The sequence below is a fragment of the Helicoverpa zea genome, chromosome 27, assembly GCF_022581195.2.
Source record: "Helicoverpa zea isolate HzStark_Cry1AcR chromosome 27, ilHelZeax1.1, whole genome shotgun sequence".
Taxonomy (NCBI): domain Eukaryota; kingdom Metazoa; phylum Arthropoda; class Insecta; order Lepidoptera; family Noctuidae; genus Helicoverpa; species Helicoverpa zea.
Window position 1 is genome coordinate 3,673,648 of NC_061478.1, and position 22,755 is coordinate 3,696,402.

General features: G+C 34.4%; 1 protein-coding gene across 1 annotated transcript in view; it reads left to right on the plus strand.

Annotated features, from left to right (window-relative positions):
• Nucleotides 1-22,755, plus strand: part of LOC124643446 — a 46,225-nt gene that overhangs the window by 20,625 nt on the left and 2,845 nt on the right. The window contains exon 3 of the mRNA XM_047182434.1: nt 19,480-19,591. Within this exon, the coding sequence (XP_047038390.1) occupies nt 19,480-19,591 (112 nt within the window). The remainder of the gene's footprint in view (nt 1-19,479; nt 19,592-22,755) is intronic.

The following is a 22,755-nucleotide window of genomic DNA, read 5'->3' on the forward strand; positions in this document are numbered from 1 at the left end:
TTTTTTATCAAATCCAATATTATGCTTTTGTGTGATAGAACATCAGTACAGCGCCATCTGTCATCAAATAAAAGTACTAACAGAGCTCGGATGTGGTCGTTCGGCAAGACATAGCTAGAATTAGCCAAATAGCCAATAGCCAATTAGCCAATTAGCCATTAGCCATTTTCTCGGATCCGGTGACGCCATCAGGTATTAAAAAAATTTTTGTACATATTTTTTTGACATATATATCATTTTGTATATTTTCCTATTTCTAAATTTCGCCTCCTATTCTAACTATGTCTTGCTTCCTTACTTTATTTATACTGATTTTGTATTATATTTTTGTGAAACTATTTTATTTATTTACTAACATTACTAATGATTTAGCAATGTATATTTTTTTCCTGCTCTAGAATTTAACAGGTAAGTGCTTTTTTATTTAAATTAATTCTAATTTGTTGTGTATTTATTCAACTGTTTTTTTCTGTTCATAAAAATGATAATTTATTAAGATTTTTTTATGAGTCTACCATGAGTCAACCATTGTTTCAAAATTTTATTCAATAAAAATATCTGTTAATATTATGTAGGTGGTTTTTACTGAGTTTTGTGTATCAAATAAAATAACGGATATAGCGTGACTCATTAACGAGTTGTGGTAAAAATTGGTATTTATAATATAATAGTAAAATGAAATACGCTGCTAAGCTGTTAAATAATAAATATTTTTATAATATAATAGTAAAGTTAAATATGCCACTGAGCTGTTAAGCAAATATTTTTTTCTTATTTATACATTGAAGATACTCAACCAATTGTTTTAAGATTAGAATAAATTCCTTTACCTTGCTAATTTTTAAACATTATACAAAAAACCCGCAAAAAAAAGGTAAACATCACTAATTAATAATACACAACAATACCATTTAATATTACAAAAATAATTTGTGTAATTTAGTTTATATATGTGAAAAATAAAAAACTTTATAAAACATAAATAACTTATCACTTACCACCGCGATTGTACCGCACAGCTGATATGCGCGAGCGCACTTTCTCCGCGCACTGCGGACAGTCGCGAACACAAGTGAATATCATTATCATCATCTACCTACTGTTACTGTTACATTTGTATTGTTATTATTGTACTTTAACATGCTAGTTAAGGTAATGAGGTGATGTTTGTCATTTTGTTTTTCGCGACTGCTCTTGAAGAGAGGGTATTGCTTTTGTGTTGAAAGAGTAGTTTTAACTTTAAAAATTTAAAAAAAATGGTCTTTATTTTTCAAGTTTTCCAAGTTTCATGCGCATTATTTTAAATCAATGTCGAAAAGCGTGTATTCAATGTAGGCTGAATATCAGCATTTTTGAAAGCACCAAAAAATGCCCACTCCTCACCACTTCTGTGTTATTACTGGAAATAACTTTTTGCTGTTGAGTAAAGTTGAGTACATCTGAACTACATACTTACTTCTGAAATCTGTGGAAATAAGAAAAAAATAGACCGATAGAGATATTAACAATCGCAAATTAACATAACATAGCATATACATAGGTCAAACATTAGACTGGAAGCCGACACCAACATAGTTGGGAAAAGGCTCGGAGGATGATAGTTAAAAGTACTTTATGGAATTGCAACCATAATGACGTTTTTAACCATACTGTACTAAACCATTTTGTAATATCACTTATGTAGTATAGTGTCAAAAGTTATACTTGCGCGCGTTTTTAGCAGTTAACGAGTTATTAACTCTCTATGAAGTAGTTTAAAGTCTTTTTAACGGTCTCTGAGCACTTTATAATGGTTTAACTTAACTAATTTGCAATTTGCGAGTTGAAAATTAACCGGATTTCAGTATTTAGAAATTTGTGGGTAGGTAGGCTTTTAACATGATTTTAGTTACTTCATTTTTGTGATGTTTTTATAACGACTATTCTTTGATTAACATTTAGAATATATTTGACTGATAATTTCATGCGGTTTTACCCGCGTTCTCAAGAATTTTTGATAATCCTTGACATACTAATAGCCACAGATAGCTTAATACACCTTCACATAATTTACTCATTTATGCATTTTTTCTCAATACAGGCATCGGTAAAGGCCTTTTATTTAGGACAGGTATCCATAAAGGGCTTTTATTTTAGGACAGGTATCGGTAAAGGACTTTATTATTTAGGACAGGTATCGGTAAAGAACTTATTTTTTAGGACAGCTATCGCTAGGACTTATTTTAAAATATGTAGTAATATAAAGCTTTATTTCGTATTTTTTATGTACTTGTTATTATTTTCTAAGCCACTGTACCAATCACTCCATTAACTTACAATATTCTTGGCAAATGCTTTAACAATAGATGACCACACAAAAGCGCATCATTTTGTATTACAATACAAAATATTTCGAAACTCTTTTCAAAAGAACTTGAAAGACATGTGTCGATTATATTCGACAGTACAATCTAGATTTTTTCTTGTGGCTTCTCTTTAGAAAGGAATAATTATTTCTTTAGAAATAGTAGTTTTGATTTCAGTTCTAAAATCTGAGAATTTTTCTAATTCCGCTGAGTTTTGATTTTACGGGAATCAAACCCAAAATCCAGTGCATGGTAGCTATTCTCATATAAGGAGATCAGCCGGCTGTGCAGGGCATACTACACAAGACACAAGTGCACTCACTATTCCTTCACTATCATAGTCTGATGGGACGGCAATCCGACACGACCGGAGAGAGATCACAAGCAGGATCCACATCAACGTGCTCTCCGATGCATGGGTGTACCAGTCACCAACTTTCAGGTATTTTTTGTTGCTTAAAACCCTCAAAACAATTTCAACAACAACAATAAAACCTATGCACAGCATTCATGCTTAGCAACTACTAGACCAACGAAGCATTCAGCTAATATTAACTTTCATGACTCACCCAAGAACATCATTTTGCAATAATCCAAAGCGTTCTTTCCCTAATAGATATTTCTAAATATGTCTAAACTCAAAGTCCGGTTGAGTTTACAAAATAAGGCTTTCCCATTTAGAGATATTTCGTAATATAGGCCATGAGCTATTGACATATAGACAAACTTGTGTGATTTATGTTTCTAAATATAAAGGCGAGATTACACTAGTGTGTATGACTTATAAGTGTATCCGGCCGTGCTCTCGCTGGCATATTGGGCTGACAAAGTTTAGTCTCACTATAAGACATGTCAACGACACGAAAGAAGAAGAAAAACCAGTGTGTGTGTCGCCAAACATCATGGGCTTACTTTGTATTATTGTTATAACAAGCTGCATAATTGCTTGTACACTCATGTTTATACAAATAAAGTATTTTGTATCTTGTGTGACACTGTGACGCATACAAATGTATCTTCTGGTCTACTCGTTCTAGCAAACAGTAAAGAATTGCGCGCAATCATTTCTAAAATGTTCGCGAAACTGCAACCTTTGTGCTAGAAGTGTACCGGCGCGATGCGTACACATCTTAGTGGAATCTCCCCTTAAGATTTAGATAGTTATTGTTTGTGTAAGTTAACTTGGTAACACGCATCTCTTGCAAACTAAAAATTACCTTCCTACTTTATAATAATAGTTTTTAAGGCTGTTTTGCAACGTCGTCGCGTCGGAAAGTTCAAGTACACCTCAAGTTTAAAATATATTTTATGTATAACTTATCCACCGGGGTTTTTTAATATATTTATATTTAGTTTTACCTTTAATTCTATTATTTATTGCCTTTCTGTTTTTTTAAGTCAAAATGGCTCTGCCGTTAAAAATATTACAATGTCGCGGTTGTTTCAATTCATTATTTTGAAATTATACATATATGTATATAAAACTTTTTAAGAATTAATTGTTCAAAAACATCATTCGGTTTACGCAACATTAAAAACAACAATTATAATGCAAATCGATTAAAACGTAACCGAGTCTAATTTTAGAGATGTAACTATCGATAAACTGCGGTTAGAGTTACATCTCTAGTAATTATGTAAATATTTTAGTTCATTATTATTCGATATCTTGTAATCCGGAATTTGATTACAAATAATTGAAAGTAACCAAAGAGGTTGGAAAATTCGTTTCGTATATATATTTGAATTGTAAAAGAAATCACAATAATGTTAGTAAACAATTTTGGAATCTTCGAAAATAAGTGTACCTATAATTGGCTCTATCTATATGCCAGCTATATTTCATTTAAATCGCCTTAGTTGTTTTACAATTTTGCACTCACCAACTTTAATAAAAAATAATAGGTACCTAATATTTATTTTTTGTAGCTACCGCCTGCGATATCACCCACGTTTCATAGAAAATACTTCTCTTATGGGAAAAAAATATAGAATTTGATACTCAAAACTGACTTTTTTTAATTACAAGAATTTTAAAAATCGGTTCAGGGGATCCAGATATTTCCTCACAATCTCACAAGCTAGAATATTGATATGGTCTTTCAAGATCCGGGAATTTGTAATCGCTTTCTTAAAACAGAATAAAAGTTCACATAAAAATTAAAGGTTTAAGCAAGAACGTACTTTCCCACATTACAGAGAAGGTATTCCGTAATCCTATACTTACCAAAGAACGAAGATTGCAATGCCGGATCTAGCATGAAGAAACTACAACCAAATGATTCATGCAACTGTCAAAAATGAGTGCCTTTTGATGGCTTCTGATTGCCTCAGACCGAACTAAATGTGGCTTCGGCTGGCTTTTGAAAAAAGGCAATCTAGGCAAAGTTGACAGTTGATTACATTTTTGGAATTGGACAAAATGTTATAGTTTCGAAATCGCTTCTAGAAACAGCCAGGGTCTCTCAAACATTGGACTAAAGGACAATGCCAGGGTCTGGGCTCAAAGTTTGCCCAGCAGTGGGAGTAGTTCCAGCTGGTTCCATAGTGCACTCTGAACACGAAATCCAAATATTTTTGAAATCGGTCCCAGAGGTCCCGAAAAAAACCGGTTCAAATGTTCTTCATAGATAGTCACTTAACAAAGCCTGAGCCATTTGCCCAGTAGTGAAAGTGGTCGAAATAGGTTCTTTACTGCACTGTTTACACGAAATCCAAATATTTTGGAAATCGGTGCCAGAGGTCCCGAGAAAAACCGGTTCTAATGTTAAACTTGAACAGTCACTTTATAAAGCCCAAGCCATTTGCCCAGTAGTGGGAATGGTTAGAATAGGTTCTTTACTTCACTGTTAATACGGAATCCAAATATTTTTGAAATCGGTCCCAGAGGTCCCGAGAAAAACTGGTTCTAATGTCAAACTTGAACAGTCACTTTATAAAGCCCAAGCCATTTGCCCAGTAGTGGCAATGGTTAGAATAGGTTCTTTACTTCACTGTTAATACGAAATCCAAATATTTTGGAAATCGGTCCCAGAGGTCCCGAGAAAAACCGGTCCTAATGTTCAACTTGAACAGTCACTTTATAAAGCCCAAGCCATTTGCCCAGTAGTGGGAATGGTTAAAATAGGTTCTTTACTTCACTCTTAAGTCGGAATCCAAATATTTTTGAAATCGGTCCCAGAGGTCCCGAGAAAAACCGATTCTAATGTTAGCCAGCCATTGTTAGCAAGCCGTTTTAAGCAGCCACAAACCTAACAACCTCTTTTCTTGAAAAAACATTCAGATAGTTAGTGGTTTCTTTCACTGTTAACAGGATAAAAAAACAGAAATAGACGTTTAAAGGTAATTGCTGTTTCTCTTGCTTTTCAGTCTCTATCTACCACAATCAGTCCTAAGTTCGTGTAGCGTCATGCAATTAATATCCGTAATGGCAATGGAAAAATCTTATCAAGACGAATAAAATAAGCTCGAACACGAGGTAGTAAATAGATACCGTTGAGGAGTTCCCTCGTCTCACTGTCGTCTCCATCGTCAGGTTAGGTCTTAACCTCCACTGTTTTGTGGTGTCGGAGACATATACCCGAATGACAAGTTTTTATTCGATATGTGCTTACAATTTCCGAGAGTTCCCTATTGTTTTAAGGTTTCTATCACCAGACCCTGGACCGAATAACAAAGGAACCATTTGGAAAGTAAATCCTTTCAAACAATAAAATTATTGTTTAAATCGGTTGGTAAACGACGGTGTTATGCACGTACTTACGTAAAAAGAATACAAACGAACTGAGAAACTCCTCCATTTTTTGAAGTCGGTAAAAAAAAATCTCGTTCAATACCTCGTATTTGTCGATTAATATTATAATGCATTTCAATTAAGGCAATAAAAGTGGAATAGTTAAGAGTTCGTAAGCATATTTTTCGTAATATTGAATAAGAGTCAAACCAGTTTTTCTCAGGACTCCTGGGATAGATTTCGAAATATTTCGGTCTGGGACCTATTATAAGCCTATGGAACATAATACACTATGCAGTTACTGTGGGCAACACTTGAGCCCAACTTCCATACAAAGAATAGCATTGTCCTTTAACGCTTTTTTTTTAGTTAAACCATTATATCAATCGAGTATGGCCCATATTTCTAAAGATTTTTTTTGTAGAGGTATAATGAACAGCCCGATCGCGTTTTGGAAGGCACGTTCAATCCATGGAATTTGAAAATTTTTGGCAGTCGTTACGGGTAGACAAAAGCCAGAAAGTCCAAAGGGAATTGGATTGTCCGGGTGAACTGTGTTGAGGAGGTCAGATAGGCAGTCACTAGTTACCACTGCTCATACCACAGTTAAAACTTTACCTACTTTACTCAGTAGCTCAGAAATGTAATATCTACAAAAGGATATGTGCACATAATTAACATTTAATGTATGTCGTGTACATATTAGTCATTGATTTCTTAACGCTATGCAGAGATTGGCCGTCTTTTGTTTGTGATGACATCATAGCAATACCTCTGATTGACTTGCAGTATTATAATTTGGAGGTGAAAACGATATTTTGAGACAAATCGTCCCACGTTTAATAATGTTTGAAAACCTTTTTGGCTATGGCGGGACATATTTTTGTAAAACGGTTATAAAGAAACGTAAGCCTACCACTCACGTACTTGAATGCCTTATCTATTCCTTCACTCTCATAGCCCGATGACGGACGTCAATTCGATACAACCGGAGAGAGATAAGAAGTAGGACTGACAACAACGTGCTCCCCATTCACGTACATAGTGTGGTTGCTGATTTGTTCGGCCTAACCCGGGAATCGAACCTGAGACCCTATCAAATGCGCTATGCGATTACTGGAACCACGATACATTACAGAGCGCTCTTATTTAGCTGTAATCGTTGAAAGCCGCCTTACAAATGAAAATAGGACTAAATCTTAACAGGAACCACCTATCGGCCATTGTCAATCGTGTTACCGAATTGCACGTTAGGCACTTTATTGGTTCTAGCTGTATATGTATAATAACTGTCATTTGGTAATGTAAATACAGTGAAAGGTGGTGAGTTGTGGAGTACCGCGGAAACTACGCGCCGCCGCGCCTCATTACTAACTTGTGGTGTTTGGTGTGAGGGATAAGAGTTAGCGGGTAAAAAACATAGTGTAATATCTTAAAAATTGAAAAAATATTACATGGATTATTTAAGTATTAAAATCTTAACATGCAGAACAAAAAATATGAAAATAAAAGATTTGCGAACGGTTTCTGCAAATAAATCTACGGTTATATTAATATTCGGATAATCGGTTACTATGAATACTTTTTAAATAAAATAATTTACTATAAATGTTCGGTTAAGCACGTAGCTGTAAAGTGTTTGCTCTGCGTTCTATGCATAAGTCAAGTATTAGTGCCCTCAACCGTAACCTCTTTCTCCAACCACAAGCACGAGTAGAAACGTAAACAAATGTGTGAAAATCACATTTCAATCCGACAAAATTTATACTTAGTAGTACTTCTACGATTGCATATTTGTTGCTAACTGAGGCTATATATTGACGCAGTGGTATAGGCTAATAACTATAGCCACTAGTTTCCTATAGCTTGTAGCACACAACAAAGCCACCGCGTGCATTGAAGCTTGCTGTCTTCCGGCGTCTCCGCGTGTAATCAAGGGTCCTCTTCCTCACGATTATCTCATGATAATATCATGTTGATGCGGCGGTGTGTTTGATTTTACTCATTAATTGATGATTTTATGTTGTTTGTTGAAGGTTCTATCCGGCTGTGAATCGTAGTTTTACCAATTAAAGGTCTCTGCACACAGCGGGCGCGGCGCCGCGGGACGGGACGGGACGCTACACTGAGGAGTTGTAATGTACTAGATATTATGCGTCGCGTCGCGTCGAGCGGGACGGCTCTGTGAAGTCGTCCGTAATATCTAGTACATTACAACTGCTCAGTGTCGTGTCGCCGTCCCGTTCCACCGCGCCGCGCCCGCTGTGTGCAGAGACCTTTAGGATCGACACGACAACATAATCGTCGTTTGAAAAATCGTACGTCAAACTTAACTAGCCTTAAACCTAATATAAACGGTTGTTTAAGTTGTCGGTAAAAATGGGCCTTAATGGTGTAATCGATCGATAGGTTCTAATAGTGTTGAGATATTCGTTCCTTTTCATACGAGTCGGTCTATAGAATGTATGACTGTAGCAAGAACGTGTTCAACTATTCTATATAGGTATTCTAAATACCTGTAACTACTGCCAAAGATGTTCAAATGACAGCCGGGGCCTACCAATTTAACGTGCTTTCCGAAACAGGGAAGAACTAACATTACCCGCTACCTCTTATAAAATGTTACAACTATATAATCGCTACCTCTTATAACTTGTACCACAACCCAAGCAGCGCGTGCGCGCCCGAGCGTCACTTCCGGCGCTGTAATCAAGGGCGGTCTACTTCCGGTCGATTATCTGAAGATACATAATAGTAGGCTTATGCACAAACAGGATTCTTATAAGTATATGCTTTTAGGCTGTAATATTTGCAATATAAATCCTTGATAAAATAAGTATTATTATGAATAGACAGCCGTTTCGTATTCTTTCATTTGCCTAGCCTTTTCCCAACTAGGTGGGGGTTGGCTTACAGTCTAATCGGGTTCAACAACATAGTTACCTGGGTACATGGTACCCTTTGGTAAGACTGGTTGGCCAGACTCTATTGTTTCTGCCTTCCACAACGTCTGAATTTCTTGTAAAATCAAATTATATGGATTTAAGTATGTTTTAGGTGTAAATACAATCTATTTATGTTTTACTCTTATTAATGTTTGTTACTCTTTCACCCAAAAACTTCAAAAGTAGTTTTCCCGAAGCGCAGTTAAAACTGCAAGACACTGCATTATGACAAAAAAAATACTACAGGGGACTGCTTGGGACTGCTACTATGGCCAAAGCACTCAAAAATATAAGAAAAACTTTCGCTACAAATATCCAAGATACATCAAGACGTATAAATTAGAGTTTCGTTAGCCCATTGTGTTGTAATCTACACAATGGAATATACAACCATTGTCGAAACACCATAGAAAGTGTGTATGAAATATTACGAAGTTTTTTTGTGTTATATCTGTAGTTCTTAAATCTAGATGGATTCCTTGGTATCATTTGGTTTTCAATGATACTATTTATTTATTTATGAGAGGTAGCTTCACAGCTGACAGTTACATTAAATCATCATACCAACATTACAGAAATAAAACAACCATGGAATTAATCGCAACTGATATCCGACTTCTATACTGAATATAATATAGAAGATGTGTTTTTGTCGGTGAAGGATGTTTGTCCCCAACCCGATTTGAAAAATTAGAAAGCTAGAGTACTCCCGAGTATCGCAGGCTATGTTTTGTCCTAGTAAGGGAAGAATTTCGCCCAAGACGGAATTGAAACCGCGGGCAAACAGTAGGTATATTACAATAAAAGTCTAAAGTAAGTTAAGTTTGAATGTTTAAATGGATATATTATAAGATGGGTAAAACGATTACGTTTTTAACGGGGCACATTTAAAGATTAAGGTTCTTCGGATAACCGGTAAATTCGGGTAATTCGGTAATTCGGGTAATCCGATACTTCTTTACCCAAAAAAAATCTATTAAAACGCAATAATTTACTAAAAGCTTAACACCAAGACTCCGTAGTGTATGGGAATTTAAAATCATGGTAATAAAATTAAATGTCCCGTTTAAATAACTGTAGAAGTGTAATAAAATGTCTTTTATTTGGTTGTGTAGGTGTAAGATTTATGTGATAAGATTCCGTTTCAAAATGATGATCGTACTTGACTACATACCTACATAGGTACTTTGAATTTATTTGTTTTTACTTCAATAGTGTAGAGTGTAGACAATGACCAAAGAAATCTTTATCTTCGATCTTTATAGATCAATCCAAATCTACAAGTACATATAGTATACTTAACCTCAACTGTTTTAGGGAAGGGAATTCATCATTTTTTAAATTATTGTTTAATAGTATCTTGGCCAAAATCAGTATAAATTCTCTTATCGATATGACAATTAACACAAGACCGACCATACATACAGGAATGAATTTTATCCAGTGCGCAAACTTTGTCAACTTATAGTTAAATAAGTTTTATAGATACGTATATTTTTATTTTGTAGTGTTTTAGTACAAAAAAGAAAGTTTATTGATATCGAAAGATGTTTATTTTGTAACCGATAGTACGGTCACAGTCGTCATAGTATGCACGGCGGCAACGTGAAACCGGTTTACTGACGGAGCTCCGCTCGGCGCGCGTAAGAATAGTTGGTATCCATATTTTGCTGATTTTAGGGCGGACAAAAGAATGAAAATTTTTTTTTTACTGATGATGCAGATATGTTCTGTTAACGATTCTGGACCACCAGTTTCTTTTTGCGCACTGCTTAAAATTCATTCCTGTATAGAGTTAATGACACTACTTGTCAGATCTCAACTTATTTCAACTTAGTCTCACCAAACACCCCCTTTCCAAAGAAAAAAATAATCCCAATAGATAGCCTTCATCAATTAATAAAATTAAGTACCTCCTCTTTAGTAAGTCGGTTAAACCTTAATGCGATCATATGTTCACTGCACACACCTCTTAACCACTTGAGGCTTACTAACTATGTTTGTGAACTCGTATCGAATAATAATCAGTTGAGTAACTATTGTATATTATGTCATTGAAAGAGGATTGTATTGAGAGAATAAAAGGTAGTGGAGGATTTGAGTTCGAACTTATAACTGTAGAGTGGAGATTAAACTGTTGGTTGATAGTTTTTCAGTTGTCAACTGTCCGCAGATTAGGTGGTCCAATTGCTGATTGCTAGTGATAGTTTCTTTTCAAGGTGATCATGAGTTAGCCTCATCAATTCTATCCTATTTTTCATCAAAATTATTTGGTCTGATACTTGATTGTTGTAATTATGAGTCTAATCAAACTACCGACCGACTAAAAGTTTGCTGTGTGCAGAGTTTCTTGAGGTAAAAAAATAAAAGCTACATTAGTTATGCCATTTGACAGTATAGGAGAAGTGTGCGCTCCCAATTAAGTACAGGCGACCACATTATTCACACATACCTAATCATTACAGACAACTAAAACTATACAGTATTAATAAATAAAAATAGAGATAAAGACATTCAACTGATGTGATGACTTGGAATAATGTTCACTAGTATACAGATTCAACAATTTTTAAATGGGTCTAGTAGTTCCTGAGATTCGCATGTTCAACAAAGGGACTCTTCAGCTTAAAATTATTGTTGGTGGGTAATAGGTATAAATATGTAGAAGATTATTTGTTGTAAATTAAGCATGCAAAACTATCTAACCTACTTTTTAAAAGAGATTAAATATGACTCATATCATAATCGATCGAAAGAGTAAAATCATTTCCGTAAAACCGAAATCATGTGTCATACCACAAAGATTACTAAAAAGGACGCAATCAAATTCAGTTTAGCAGTTTTCGAGAAAGCAACAAAGCAATCTTGTAAGTAAAAGTGTGTAACCGCGTGAGGAGGATTGCGTAACAAACAGACAAACAGACGTACAGCCAGCTTCAGGTCAGTGTTAACAGTTTTATAGGAAAATCGTACTTATTACTATTGAGTTAAGGTGCATGACAGTTACCACTGATGTGCGGTCTACTGTACATACAAATTGTGTGTATTGTATGAGCAAAGTAAGGTGACATACTTGTTTGAGTTATGTATGCTACTCAATACTTGTATTGATTTAATGAGACCTTGAATTTTTTTATGTGTAATTATTAATTATGCCATGATTAATTTGAAAAAATATGCACTAGACTTGATTGCAGACAATGTATTGGCATGTACTATATTTTATTTTCTTAAAATAGAATATGGATAGGAAATCATGGGGAAAGGAATTGAAATGGGGAACCACGTCAAATACTGAAAAAGTCTGTAGCTGTCTTCTGGGTCACATTTATCCTCACGAAATTTCATCAACAGTAATTCATCCGTTTCAGATTAAAAGCCATACAAACATTTATTAATATTTTTACAATATGACTAAGGATTAAAGATTAAAGAGCTTTGATTTTAATTCATTGTGCGTACCTATAAATTAAAAAAAAAAAACATATTTAAGGAACAATACAAAAACATAAAAATAAGCGTTTACAAACATCATACAGACTTCAAGAATTATTATTAGCTATATATAACATCTGTGTGCCTATTTACATAATATTGTTATCGAGCCCAAAAATATTGCCCTTGTTATATACTCGACATTGTTAAAACTTTTTCCTGGGTACATATAATTTACTATGTTATTACACTTACATATCCAAACTAATATCTATAAATGTGTACCTATGTTGGTTTGTTTGTCACTCTTTCACGGTAAAATAGCTAAACTAAGGATGATTATGTGTAGAACGTACCTAAATAAAAGGCAACCTACATAAATATGTCCTTTTTCAGGTTCAAGGCTATCTGTGTGTCAAGTTTCATTTAAATCGTTTCAGTAGTTTTGGCGTAAAAGCTCAAAAATATATTTTCAATTCATTAAGTAATTGTATTTACATTGGTTTTAGCCCGCATGTTATTTTTAAACTAAGTTTTTAAATAAAAAATCATACCAAGATTGTTTTTCTATAGAAGTGCCTACTCAAATAGAGTAAAGATGTTTGTTTAAATAAACAACATTAAAAAAAAGTGTGTTATATAAACATGTCCGACCCCAACAACATGATAATTTAATAATCAAAAGCTGGCGCCAAAAATACGGAAACCCACAGGAAATTCCAGTTAAGTTGGCTCCAAGTTACGTCAGTCGACGTAACTTAGGTTAAGTTGGTCAATCGGTCAGCTTTCTCGCTGTCATAACATGTAGGCATGGGTTACTTAACTTATTATTTAAGTCGCCTCACGTTTGTAAACAATTTAAGTGTTGATTTTAAGTTTAAGTGTGCCTTTGTTAAGTGTTGGTGGCCTTAGAAGGAGGTTAAAAGTTCGTTAGGTTGTTACAAAGGGTGCCGGATTGGGAACGGCGAATTTAAATAGGGCGCTAGAAAAAGTTTTGTTGGTGCAATATTTATCAGCTTAATTTTTTTATATAGAAACGATATTTACAAACTTAAAGTTACCTTTTATAATAAAAAATCTGCAGATTAATATAAAAAGATTAAAACGAATATAAAATTGTTAGTTCGGTTTTAGGCGTCGAAGTTACTAAGTACAAATGAAATAAACAGGATTTTTGTTTATTTCATTAGTACGCTAAATGCTTCGAAATTACTTATTTGATTTAAGAAACTTTTTCACTGTTGGAAAATGCACAAACCTCCCATGAAATACTATTTAATACTTTATGCGGGTACGAGAAGAAATTAGCTTAACTGGGTTGAGGAGGTCAGATAGGGCAGTCGCTCCTTGTAAAGCACTGGTACTTAGCTGCATCCCATTAGACTGGAAGCCGACCCCAACATAGTTGGGAAAAGGCTCGGAAGATGATGATGGGAAGAAGTTAGCTCGGAGCGCGGGTGAGAAACAGCTAGTTGGATATTATACAATATATTATCCTTTATGTTTATTATCACACTTTATTAGCACTTCAAAATCCAGTAGAGGGATGAAACTGTTTCCGAGTTTTGTAACTCTATACTGTAGGTATTATCAGTTCTGCCCATCAAAATAATAGAAACAAACATTCAAAATTAATATTATTAGCAAAGAATTTCTCTCCAATTTAGACGTATTTTACTGCCCAACAATATTAATTTCCTTTGTCCAAACGATAGTTGTTTTTAAACCAATTCATTCGTTTACAATGCGGATCTTGTATTATGCAAGAACGTTGCGTGAGCGGAGATTCGAAAATATTTTATTTATATTGTATTAAATGCAATTTGCATCCTTAAGGTTATTGAAAGTTTTGTTTATTGTGATTTTATGGTATGTAATCTGCCTTTATATTAACGTGTTATGTACCTAAGTTATGGTTATGTGGATATTTATATAATTATCTGCCAAGATGATTAAACCAAGTCTGTGTTAAGCTCATCTTTGTACATAACTTACATAACATAAGTACATAACTTCTGTGTATGAAAACATTGTGTATGCGGTAATAATCATAATTGATTATGAAGCTTAAAGAAGAAACTACTCCCCGAATGCGGATAAAAGTAGCCTTTGACATTTCTTAGACGCTAGACTATCTATGTATTAAACATTTCAATTGGTATTGTAGTTTTGGAGTGAAAGCTAGAAAGACAGACAGACATACGAAGTTACTTGTGTGTCCCGATTCGGGAATTAGTTGCCTTGGAATGCGGGTGGAAACACAAGAAACAGCTAATAACAAACAAATAATATAATAATATGAATTGCGTTGCGTGTTAACGATAGTAAAATTATCAACAATTTTGTGTCTTCATATTTATTATTATTACACGTTTTGCGAAATCCTAACTTCCTCTATACTTTATGTCAAATATGACAATGACAGTTGACAAAGCAAAGGAAACGAGCAATTCAGCCTCATCTTGACAGTTGACATTACACATATTTAATTCGTCATTTTTCAAACAGCATACAGCCAAGATTACAACTTGTTGTTACTCCTTTTGCAATATTGGGTAAAATTGAAGGCTTCTCAGGATGTTACGCTTGCGATAACGTTCCATTACACGGTAGACAAGCATTGGGCACAATGCTATGATACGAACATTGAGTAGGTATTGTATGGTGATCTGTTAGAATGTATAATTGATGTGTTTCGCGAGGTTAAGCTGTGTCACCTTGGATGGGTGGCCCCGTGTCCCTTATTAAAGGTCCGTGTTATTAGTGGCCATTTTTAATTTCATTAAGCTAATATTTTTTCTATTCTATGTTGGGGTAGGCTTCCAGTTTAACCAGAGGCAGCTGAGTACCAGTGTTATAGAGGAAGTGACTGCCTATCTGACCTCCTCAACCCAGTTACCCGGGCAACCCAATAACCCTTGGTAAGACTGGGGACCTACAGTTTAACATGCCGTCTGAACCACAGGCATTTGTTTTCAAGATACACTTAGTAAGTAAACACAAACTTAGAAAAGTGGCATTGGTACTTGTCTGACCAGGGATCGAACCCACAAACTCATACTTGACGAGGATATAAGCTTTTTTATCCAGATGAGCGAAGTAGTTCCCAAGGGACGCGGGTGGTGTTCATGTCAAATAAACGTTCTTAGGTAAATAGAAATGTCAGAACATGATCGTCGTATTAACTGGGTATCATGTTGAACTTTCGTTTTGCGGTGAACTGAGGTACTGCGGTTACAAACTTATTTAGATTTTATTTCCTGACATTGTCACCTCGACTTTGAATTGTAAAGAGCACGAGGTTTTGCGAAATCGGATGGATTGCAAAACAAAAATATTTGTAAGTTGTACTTGATTTTGACTCAGCAAAACTCAATGGCGGTTTGCAACTAAACTGCGAGTGAAACTGTAGCGTTCATCGATACGTAGGCTATCTAACACTCAAAGAATTTTTCAAATTGGACCAGTAGTTCCTGAGTTACGCATCTTTCAGCACACAAACTCTACAGCAACTCGCCACGACTCTGCACGGGTATATAATACAAGCCGATTTCCTTCGGTTTCACCCGCGCCCCATGGAAACTACTACCGGGATGAAATATAGCCTATGTTACCCGGGAAGAATGTAGCTTTCCTTGAGTGAAAGAATTATTCAAATAATTTCAGTAGTTTCGGAGCCTTGGAAGAAACAAAAAATATCCTCCTACATCCTCGTTGTATTAGTATAGATAAATACTAGCTATTTCACGTGGTGTCACTCGGGTCTCCAGGAAACTACACCCAGACTAGGATAAAATACTGCATATTAAACTCACAGAAAACGTGACTGTGATATGACATCAACTTGAACTTTCGCGACCGCGGTTCTAATTTAACTGCGGTTAGGAAGTAGTTAACTTTATGTTTACCGCCTCATTGGTTCAGTCACTGCTAATAAGGTTTGCGATTGCGAGTTTCTAGCGACTGCTCTATCCGACCTCCTCAACCCGGGTAACCTAATATCCCTAGGTAAGACTGGTTGTCAGATTTAGTGCCTTACGACTACCCGTGACGACTGCCAAAGATGTTCAAATAACAGCTAATTTAGAAGTTCAGATGAACAAATGTATGACTTTGCGATATTAAAAGTTGTACTTAAATGTTACAACGAGCCTATCTATTCAATTAAAATGTAATTGTTTGACGCAAATGTCAAATTCAAATATGTCAAACGTCAAATGTGACAGTCATATGATGTTTATTATAGTTTAAACATTGCAAGTCACTATTTTTCGTAACGTAACCTATTCATAATGTTATGTATGTCACATGTTATATTATCATATCATCATTTAATACTTTCACTGATCATTGAGGTTTATTGTTTTATTTTATTGGTATGGCAATATTGTTGATAATTTATTTGTTTAGTGTTGCCAGAATTGTTGTTAACCTACTTAAAAAAAAGGAGGTTTTCAGTTTGACTTGTATGTATGTTTGTACGCGATTATTTCCTTATTGACCGATTTAGATGCTGTTATCACACTATGCGTACTATTTTCAAACATAGAAAAAGGCTAAGGATATAGGTACTATTGAAGTCTTTTTTTGTTTTTTGATAGTAATTTTTTCACTGTAATGTCCCGCAAAGCTTCCTGAAATCCTTCGCGAAAAGGTGCCGGTTTATTTCTTTACAGAGGGATATTAAAAACGCTTCTAAAAATGATAATACTATAGCTGAAGTATCCTATTTCCATTCCATAGTTAACAATAGTTTAGCAGAAACCAGGGCTTCTCCGTGGGTAAATTTATAGAATGTATACAGTCAAGTGATAATCGTCGGTTACCTATGTGTCACCATTTCATTACAGTTGTCTCAAAAGGGCTTCTGTGCTTCGGCCCCACGTTCGCGTTACAAAAATCCTGTATTCTATAATCCTGTGGTCTGATAGAGACGTACAAAATTATAATAACAAGTCAAACATTAAGCATAATAAATCTGCCTTGCAAAAACATTATGTAAAAATATTCAAACAGCCATATTTCCTTCATAAACTCACTCGGTCAGGCAAATATCGTTTCCTACACGGAAAGTCCTAGGAAACGTTTATGTACTCACGTTATGTAAACCAACAATTTCATACTTCAGTCCGTACATATTGTTACAAAGCGTTACACGCAGTAACTGTCCGTTAAAAATTGAACCAAATATGATATAAAAAAAAAAACTATAAACAAAAGAGTGATGCAATTTTAAGGTCAATTAAATTATGCAGTTTGGTAAATTTATAGTTTTTGGTGATTTCAATATTTATTTAAGTATAATACTGAAGTGAAATAGATATAAATAATGTGTCATTTTTTACACTATTTCGAAAAATAATGTAAAATGTGTTTTATTAAGTAAAGTGTTAACTGTAATTAATCTATTTGAACAATAATTTTAATGAGTTTTTAAATATAAGTTATAATTTATTTTAAAAGGAAAAAATGTGTGTGACATAAACTCTAAAATGAAAATAATTTTCATGCTGTTAATTGTATGTCTATTGGTGTCCTTTTCTGATGAAAAGAAGAAACCTAAAAAAAAGAAGTCGAAAGGAATAATCGTTTTTAAAGCTGACAATTGGACGTATCCAGGTATGACGTAAAAATCTGAACATTTTTTTTTGTTCTATTTTATGTAGGGTTCTTAATTTCGACGTTCATATGCCTATGGAAAAAAACTGTCTCAATTCCTTTATTAAATATCCCGTCTGTCATTTGTACATCTTTGCAGTCGTTACGGGTATTCAGGAGTCAGAAAGTCTGACAACCAGTATCGGGTACAACAACAAACAAGGGTATCAGACAAGGGGTATCGGGTTATCCGGCTAACTCGTTTGAGGAGATCAGACAGGCAGTCACTCCTTGTAAAACACTGGTACACAGCTGCATCCAGTTAGACTGGAAGCCAACCTCAACATAGTTGGGAAAAGGCTGGACAAATGATTTATGAATTTTGCACATAAATTATATAGCAAAATACACTTTTAATTACCCGAAACCAACATTCGGAACTTCATTAGAGTAAGCAGTTAACGATTATTATCTAATTTACGAGTTTATTGCGAAAATTGCAAGTATAATGAACCTTGGGCGATGAAGAACACTGGTTCTAGTTAAAGTTTTAAACCATTGTTGAAAAGTGAACGTTAAATAATTACGCTACGGCCGACGATTTTAGCTGAATATAGGTGATTAGCGCTCATTATTTTGATGTATACTACAGAAATGTATTGAACGGGCAATCAGCTAACTTCACACGATACAGTTCACATTTAATAACTTCCCTTGAAGTTTGCTACTAATAGGAACTTCACAACAAAACACGTTGAATGTTTTTCAGAAGGGCAAAGTTATTTGACGGACACCTTACTACTAAAAACAGAATTCTCTCATTATGTTTACTCCGATATAAATACGCTGAAGTGAAAAGCTTATCGTTATCAATGCCAAACAACGACATAGTCTTTTATTTGGTAGCTGATTAACAATCTGATAAGCTCTATCGCTGAAGGTGGAAAGGAATGTCAGACCCGGACCAAAACCAATTTCCTCGAACCCTTTGCGTTCCAAAGCCATGTAAACTTTTAAACAATCCAGCAGCATAAGACTTCATTGTACTTAGCGTGGCTCTTAGTATCCATCAATCCTAATCCTAACTAATATTGAAAATGTGAAAGTAATTCTGACTGTCTGTCTGTCTGTCTATCTTTTCTTCACGCCTAAACTACTGAACCGATTTGTGTGAAATTTGGTACAGACATAGTTTGGAACTTAAGAAAGGACATAGGATAGTTTTTATTACAAAAAAATATAAACTGCACCCATAGCGGTGAAAAATCTGCCGGAAGTCACTATTCTACGCGAACGAAGTCGCGGGCAAAAGCTAGTAATCTATAAACAACTGACCCATATTCAAACCGCAATGTTCTTCAAATTCACCACTATTCTCACATCAAAAACACATTTTAACATTCTCTATTTCTTTTGCTTCCAGGCTGTGGCATAGCAGTAAGCAAGCAAACGGCACAGCGGCGTATCGTCGGCGGCGATGACGCGGGCTTCGGGACCTTCCCCTGGCAAGCCTACATCAGGATAGGATCCTCAAGGTTATACAGTTCTGTACCCTGTTGCATACACTTTATGGTCGAATTTTGCTTAAGCTTAATCCTGACCTAAAGGAACCTGTTCCTATTTGAATATTAAGTTCCCATAATCCTCAGTATTCTACCTACATAATATGATCAAAATCATCATCAGCCTCTTCTCGTATCGCGAAAGAATGAGCGTTAATCACCACGCTCGTTTAAGGCGTGTTGGTGATTTCAGCCTTTAAAGTCTATGTCTCCTCAAGATTTTTTTTTTACCTTTACTCAATCATTGGTGTCCAAGATATAATTATAAAGTTCAAAATATGTAACTTAGAAAAGCTGTATTGGTAGTCTGACCTGGAACCAGACATCGAATCCGAACGTACTTTTCTCGGAACATGTATCATTCACTATGCCTCGTTTTCCTTATATTCCTTCCATTTGAACCTTTTCTCCAAAGAGTTATATACAATTAGATTCCTTTGAATAACCCGTCTTTTGGTGGGAAATCATCAAATGACCCCTCCCGCTGTGGGTGCAGCGTGAGGGAGTGTCAGACTCTTACTGACTAAAACCCGCCATGTTCCTTCTGAAGCTCTTTGTGTACCAGGACCGCGGTAACTCGCGCGAGCAATCCCGCAGCCATTAAAATTACCCCTTGTGCTATACTTACGAAGCTTTGTATATTATATATCACACTATATTGTCACAGTTGTTTTGTGTATTATTTTAGTTAAAAAGCACAGAAACCTGCACAGTATTTATTATATATTTTTACATGATTATCCATTTGTATATTAACGCACTAATAAACTAAAAAAATACTAAATTATTAATCGTTTCGAAATATTACTTCGTTAATATTTGGTTCACGCAACTATGTTCAATAAAATATGTTATTGGCTTGCATTACTGGTTATAAAAGTAAAATAATAATATAAAAAAATGGGAAACAGTTTCCCAACTACTTTTCCAAGTAATAATGCAATATTTTTATATGCAACCTTTTTAGATCGTTTTAAAAGACGTTGACGAAAAAGGTTTGATGTAAAATATCTTTATGTAAAACCATTCATGATACGACAAAATATTTGCGTGAATTAAATATTTCTTAGCTATGTAAATAACTACCATTAATTATGAGTGGAAATAATAATTTCTACATGAAACTGTAGCATTTTTTTTTCATTTATGTTTTTTTTTCTAATATTTAAAAAATCTTGAATTCCTTCTCAGAGCTCAGGAAATAAATATGTATAAAAAGATTATTAAAAGGTATATGTATAAATTAATATTTAAAATTTTAATGCGTACAAGAAATGAGGCCTACACTTCTTATAAATATTTAAATTGTATTACATAATTTATTATTTCCACTCAAAACCACAAAATAACTAATTTAACATATTAATTAAAATTAATAAATTAATGTATTAACCTGAATTAATAATTAATTTTCCAGATGCAACATGTTAATGTCGATTTTCGAGCTTATTGGTTGGAAGCAGTGTTGGATAGAGAGGTAAATGTGCGAAAGAGATAGCATGATGTCCAGCAACTCCTACTTCTAATTCTGTAGTGGGTTTTATAACATGTTTATGTTACGTTATGGGTCAAGACTTCACGGGCATGTGAAGATGTAGCATGAGCATGCTTGTTTTGGGATGTTGTCGTAGAAACAACCCATAAAATAATATTTTTATTTTTATTCGTATTTAATGTTTCTAAGAATGTGCAATTTAATTAGTATGACATAAATGTATGTGTAAAATTGATTTATTGGGTCTTAAAAGTGAACTTAAATGTGTTTAATTTGTGACGAAACGTAACCTAAATATGTCTTCTGTACTTAGGTGTCATGAGGTTTTAGTGTAATATATTTTTACTTTTCTTAATATTTCGAATTTTTAAAACAGCTTTTTTCAAGTATTTTAGAAATTCGAAAGACATTTTGTATAATTACGTTCTTATATAAAACTTTTCTTCCATTCTTTGTAGCTTCGCAGTAGAAAATATCTTTCGTTTAGTTTTTTTATTTTTTTTTTCACCGACTTTTTCGCACATTCCTCTTCTTGTTCAAATGAAAAAGGTTTTTTATTGCTAATATTTACAATTAACATTTATTTTATTTGTTAACTTTTTTACAAAATAGGTGAGGTAAGTGATTTCTGATTATTTCGAGTATCGAAGCATGCTATGCTTTGCATGTTTCTTCATGTGATTATAAATTATATTTCATCAAAAACATAGCCTTAATTTTGAATTCCGCTTTGGAATGTGTTTTATTTTGGTATACTTCAAATTAAATTAAGTGAGCCCGACACCAGTCTTATCAAGGTGTATGCCCGGGTAACTGGGTTGAGGAGGTCAGATAGGCAGTCGCTCCTTGTAAATCACTGGTACTCGTATCAGCTGCATCTGGTTAGACTGGAAGCCGACCCCAACATAGTTGGGCTCGGGAGATCATGATACTTTTAATACTTTGGTAATTCATGTGACTTTTCATAAAAGATCAGGGACCCGATTCTCCTAATTTTACTTAAGCAACATACGATTCACGATCCAATCCCGACTCGATTACGATTGAAACGTATGTGGCATTCCGCTATTTTTTCTTTGAAATAAACGTTTTTATCCTTTTCTGTCATTCAATAAAGAATCATTGTGTCTGCAAATGATTAACTATTGCAAATTGATTGTAGAGCAAACTACCGTATATACCAAAATCACCAAAATAGCAGACCAATCGCAAACCAATCGAATGTCGTTGGAATACGATTGGTCTTATATTAGTAGCAGAATGCCCGATATGGTTAAAACTGCTATTGCGATCATATTGCGATTCGATTTCTATTCGATTTTGACATGATTAACTTAGGAGAATCGGGCCCCTGTTTGTAAATGGTTAGCTTTATATTTTTTTTGTGACGTACAAAAATTATTGTCTGTCTGTAATTTTGGCAGATAACATTTGTCATACAAGTTTGTAGGTTAAAAGTGAATAATTATGTTGCAATAATTTAAAATAAACTAAAGTAGATGTTCACGTGAATGTTTCTTTCATAAAAAAATGGGTTTTAAAAAGTGTTGTTGTTTAATTATAGTGTTGATAAATTTAATTTTAGTAGGTTTTTACATCGCTGCCAGTATGGAAAAGGCACGGGTGAAGAAAACACGTTTCA